The sequence below is a fragment of the Cydia amplana genome, chromosome 2 (genome assembly GCF_948474715.1).
Source record: "Cydia amplana chromosome 2, ilCydAmpl1.1, whole genome shotgun sequence".
In the NCBI taxonomy this organism is placed as follows: Eukaryota; Metazoa; Arthropoda; class Insecta; order Lepidoptera; family Tortricidae; genus Cydia; species Cydia amplana.
This window is the reverse complement of record NC_086070.1, coordinates 5098049-5103644: the sequence shown is the minus strand read 5'-3', so window position 1 is coordinate 5103644 and position 5596 is coordinate 5098049. Positions and strand designations below refer to the sequence as shown.

Below are 5596 nucleotides of genomic sequence, written 5' to 3'. Positions count from 1 at the left end.
AGTTACCACTGGTAAGAACTTGGTGGTAACTAGTGGGAATAACCCGAAACGCGGCGCCCACAAGAGCACGCCAGAGACCGACACATTCCAACAGTCGTGCGAGAATTTGGCCACTTGTGATAGTCGACTGTGACTAGACTATGTAAGTGTGAAAAGAACCCAGTATTTTAAACACACGTAAATTTTCTTTAATTCAGAAAAAGAATTACTGATCAATTGTCGGTTCAGTCGACTACCTACATAAAATAGCCTGTCACTGGGCGGACACATCTTAGTACGGAATTCGCATGAATGCGTGTTCTATAAGGTAGTTAGTGTCCTTCAGAAATACATCCGCGCAACCGTGGTAACGTAGTACAAGAAAAAGTTTTTATTTACTTGTGGTTTCACAATCAAACCACCGAGTATGGTTCATAAACTGTATTTAAACAACTATAACTAATAGGATAAACGTAAATAATTTGCATTGAACATAAATGAATTTTCTAACTGACGTGTCGCTGTCGGCATAAGTATAATATCCTATGCAAAGAAACGGCCAGTGCGGGTTGGAACCTCTGTGGTTCCTACAATACTCCCCCCCTAGACCGTGGCTACGGTCGATAATATTCTTGCAGGTGAGCAGGGAATCGTACATGCCGACCACTCCGTGTCCTTTGCGCTAAGCCCTGATCCGGTGACGTTTGATCATCTGCATCTGCACCATGATTTGAATCAGAGCTATCTGAAGCTGTTTCATCGCCTGTACGCACAGGTGATGAGAAAGGTGCGAAATCATCTCTAGCTAAATATGCTGGTTTCAATCGGTCGATTGTAACCTTGATTGCTTTTCCATTGACTTCAATATCGAAGGTTTTAACTCCATGGCGCAATACCTTGAACGGTCCTTGGTATGGTGCTTCCAGAGATCGTCGTTCTGGACCTTGACGCAAAAATACATATGCAGAATCCTTCAAGTCTTTCGGAATGTAAAAGGGACGGTTGGAGCTCGTGTGCCATGATGTTGGCTGCGGAGAAAGTTGGCTCATGTGCTTTCGAAGGCGACTGGCAAAATCGCAGATGTCTACTACTGACTCTGAAGAAGAGGAAGAGAAGAACTGACCTGGTAATGTAAGTGGTTCGCCATATAGCAGTTCAGCAGGAGAGCTATTTAGATCTTCTTTCCATGCGCTTCTAATGCCCAGTAGCACTAAGGGAAGCGCTTCTGTCCACTGAGTTGTAGCGTGACACATAATGGCGGCCTTAAGTTGTCTATGGAGCCTTTCCACGAGACCGTTAGCAGCCGGATGATAAGCTGTGGTGGTTAAATGAGTCGAACCCATGAGTGCGGAGATCTTTTTGAACAGTTGTGACTCAAATTGACGTCCGCGGTCGGTAGTTATTCGTTCTGGGCAGCCGAATCGTGCAATCCAGCCTCCAACGAAGGCCGCGGCGCAGGTGTCTGCTGTGATGTCTTGTAATGGGTAAGCCTCAGGCCAACGAGTGAAGCGGTCAACGATTGTTAGACAATACCTGAAACCTGATGACAGTGGTAAAGGGCCCACTATGTCGATATGTACGTGGCGAAAGCGTGCTGACGGAAGGCTAAATTCTGCCAAGGGTGCATTAGTGTGTCTTGTGACCTTGCTACGCTGACATTGTTGACATTCTTTTGCCCACTGCATACAATCTTTTTTAATGCCAGGCCACACAAACCTTTGGGTCAGTAAGCGACTAGTTGCCTTTGCTCCAGGATGGCTAAGGTTATGAAGTGAATCGAAGATTTGTCGGCGAAATGCTAATGTAAGAAATGGTCTTGGTTTCGATGTAGAAACATCACAGTAAATTTGTGCACCTGAGACTGGGGATGTAATCTTTTGCAGCTGAAGTGAAGATCCGCCTTGTAGAAGCTCCGACAGTTCAGTGTCGCTTGTCTGGGCCTCCGCGAGGGCTTGATAATCTAAGAATGTAGTAAGCTCCTCGATTCTGGAGAGAGCGTCAGCCACTATGTTATCCTTCCCAGACACAAATCGGATATCTGTCGAAAATTGGGATATAAAATCCAAATACCTGAATTGTCTCGGTGAGCACTTGTCGCGGTTTGTCATGAAGGCAAACGTTAGTGGTTTGTGATCAGTTAGGATTGTGAATGAGCGGGCTTCTACCATATATCGGAAATACTTGATGGCTTCATATATCGCGAGTAACTCTCGATCGTATGGGCTATATTTTTGTTGAGCTGAATTTAGCTTCTTGGAGAAGAAAGCCAATGGTTCCCACAATCCGTTTTTGCGTTGTTGAAGTACAGCTCCAATGGCGACATCTGATGCATCCGTTTGTAAAGCCAGCTCTGCGTCAGAGTCTGGGTGGGCCAATAAAGTAGCCTTTGACAGATGTGACTTACTCAGTTGGAATGTCTCACGCAGCGCTGGGGTCCAAACAATAGGTGTTGATGCTTTCGGATCTCCAGCGAGCAAGGCGGTAAGTGGTGCCAATATTTTAGCTGCTCCTGGAACAAACCGCCTATAGAAATTAAGCATACCCAAATACCTTCGTAATTCTTTAACGGTTTGCGGTGCTGGGAAGTCGTTAATAGCTTGCACCTTCGACTCCAATGGACTTATGCCCTGTGCTGAGACGCGATATCCTAGGAAGGTTACCTCAGATTGTCCAAAGACACACTTCGAAGTGTTGATCAAAACACCGTAGTCTTGAAGTCGTCTGAAGAGCTGACTCAGATGTTCTTTATGTTCGATTTCTGAGGATGAGGAGATCAAAATGTCGTCTAGGTAACCGTAGGCAAAGTCGAATCCACGAAGGAGTTCATCCATGAACCTTTGGAATGTTTGGGCTGCGTTACGCAATCCAAAAGTCATAAAGGGAAATTCGAACATTCCGAACGGTGTCGTTATCGATGTTTTGGGAATATCCGGTCCATATACGCGTATTTGATTGTAGGCTTTGATTAGGTCTATGGTGGAAAATATGTTTTTGCCTGCTAGCATATAAGCGAAATCTTGTATGTGACGAACAGGGTACTGGTCGGGTATAGTTCGAGCATTAAGCGCCCTATAGTCTCCACAAGGTCTCCACTCATTGTTTTTCTTGCGCACCAGGTGTAAAGGTGACGACCATGGACTCTCTGATCTGCGAGCTGTGCCGTTCTGCAGCATGTCATCGAATTCTTTTTTAGCAATCTTTAAGCGCTCAGGATCCAGACGTCGAGGGCGGCTGGAGACCGGGGGTCCAGGTGTTGTCCTTATATGATGCACTGTATCGTGCTTAGGGGCACCTAGTTTACCGGCGGGGCGAGTGATATCCGGGAAGTCGCGCAGAAGCAGCGTATACATGGAGTCGTTAGTCGAGGTCGTGCGAATCGATGATATAGTTTCAGCCGCGCTGACTTGCTGTGCGTCAGTAAAGAGAGAAGTAGTTTTGTCGATAAGCTTTTGATTGCGGCAGTCGACGAGCAAATTGTAAAAGATCAAAAAATCAACGCCAATAATAGGCTTCGAGACATCAGCTATTGTAAATCGCCATTCAAAAATTCGTCGCAGGCCGAAATCGAGGTGTAAAGTAATATAACCATACGTTGCGATTACCGTACTGTTGGCGGCGTATAATTCATAATCAGTTTTCTTTCGTCGTTCGTTGACAAGTAACCGTGGAAATACGCACAGGTCTGAACCCGTGTCGATTAGATATTGGGTCTTTGTTGTACGATCTGTCATGAATAGACGGCCTGACGAAATGGGGCAGACGTTCTCGGCCACTATTGCCTGCCCTGAATGTTTCCCGACTTGAATGTACATGGCTCCACGCAGTTTGTTGCCTTAGAACCAAAATTATAGTGGTACCAGCAAACAGTGAATCCTTCAGGAACGTCACGGCGAGTGTATGTAGAGCGTTGGCGAGATTTCGATCGAGACGCGTTTCGGTTCTGAGATTGATAGAGTCGAGTCTGTTGTCTACCTCGGCGTTGCATATTGTCCTCACTGAGTAAAGCTTCCACTTGTTGGGCTAGCTGATCAACGCGTCGACTTAATTCTGAGACGGCACCCGTCGGTTCGGCTGATGTGCTGGCTACGTGCCTCGAACTTGGTGCCAGTTCTTGGATTCGGTCGGCTAACTCTGCTATATCATCGAGTGGAAGTCTTGGTTGCGACGCCACAATAGTTTGTACATTATTGGGTAAACGGCCGGACCAAACTTGACGTAAGAAGTCATCAGGAACTGAAGGTCCAGCTAAACTTCGTAAATGCCTCAGAAATTGTGTGGGCTTGCGATCGCCGAGTTCTTCGTGTAGCATCAGTTGTCTAATTTTTTGCTCCTGAGAGACTGATAATCGTCTAATTAATTCTGTCTTCAGTTTATCATACTTATTTGATTCAGGTGGTGATAAGATTATATCCTTTACTTCAATCGCAAACTGTGGGTCGAGTTTTCCAATGACATGATAGAATTTTGTTGTATCGCTGGTGATTCCGGATAAAGTAAACTGACTTTCGAGTTGCGCGAACCATACCGCCGGCTCTTCGGGCCAAAATGGAGGAACACGTATGCCGACCCGGAAAACGCCGGTCGTTGGAATTGCACTGGTTGATGGTGGATTCTCTGCTTGCACTGCCGGAGGTACCGTCACATCACTATTGTTGTCGTTATCGTCCGACATCGTTTTTGTGCTTTTAGTCGTGGTCACCAATGTGGTTTCACAATCAAACCACCGAGTATGGTTCATAAACTGTATTTAAACAACTATAACTAATAGGATAAACGTAAATAATTTGCATTGAACATAAATGAATTTTCTAACTGACGTGTCGCTGTCGGCATAAGTATAATATCCTATGCAAAGAAACGGCCAGTGCGGGTTGGAACCTCTGTGGTTCCTACATACTGAAATGACAAGCGCACAATAGACGACACAATACACCGGAATTTTGAACTTGTCGTCATAGCGTTGCTAGCCACTTTAACAGCCATATTCGAACTTTAAGATACGTCAAATTTTAGATATTGAAACGATATGGATTGGATATGTAGTCATTGGTGTCAAGCATGTACATGGAAAAAGGTTACCATAGCTTAGGCTTAGGGCTATGATCAGATACGTAGTAGACTCTTTAAAATGTTTTATACGTGATTTTTTCTCTGGGTATTTTATTTTAAAACAACATTTTGAGGAGACTACGTTTTCCCATCTACCACAGCAAAAATCAGTGGTGAATATCTTTTTTCAAATAACAGTCTGTATTTTCAAGCGCGGTAAAATGATGCTCGATATATGTGAAATATAACCCATAAAAATACACTCCGGTCTCACGAGTGCCTTTTTCGATAGAGTTTCGAGAAAAGCAAAATAAGTTTTGAAAAATGGGATGCTGCTTTGTTTTCTTCATTTTCTAGCGGAGAAATTGAATTTTAGTATAGTATTTTATCGCTAAAATCGTCTGTCTGTTTTATTCTCAATCACTCACGCTCCATTCCTGATAGAAACAGTAAATGGTTATTTAATGTAAAAACGAAAAATAAATTAAAAATAATAAACTTTTTTTAATAAATATCTATTCACATCAATTCTAATTACGTACACTTAAGGTGACAGTCCATTTCCAAC

The 5596-nt window shown here is 44.0% G+C and overlaps 1 protein-coding gene across 1 annotated transcript; it reads right to left on the bottom strand.

Annotated features, from left to right (window-relative positions):
- Positions 1 to 593: 593 nt before the first annotated feature.
- On the bottom strand, positions 594 to 4651 carry LOC134656021 (uncharacterized). The gene is made up of 3 exons (XM_063511540.1): positions 3952 to 4651; positions 1835 to 3811; positions 594 to 1519 (listed from the first exon to the last, which is right to left on the bottom strand). Exons 1-3 carry the CDS (start codon positions 4649 to 4651, stop codon positions 594 to 596), a joined length of 3603 nt encoding a protein of 1200 aa, XP_063367610.1.
- Between the last annotated feature and the right edge of the window lie 945 nt (positions 4652 to 5596).

Excerpts from the sequence above, each read along its gene's own strand:
- LOC134656021 (XM_063511540.1), bottom strand. The coding sequence starts at position 4,651 with ATGTCGGACGATAACGACAACAATAGTGATGTGACGGTACCTCCGGCA. Across the intron at positions 3,812-3,951 it reads GGACAATATGCAACGCCGAG|GCAACAAACTGCGTGGAGCC; the intron begins GTAGACAACAGA and ends TTTGGTTCTAAG. Across the intron at positions 1,520-1,834 it reads GATTACATCCCCAGTCTCAG|GTTTCAGGTATTGTCTAACA; the intron begins GTGCACAAATTT and ends CACTGTCATCAG.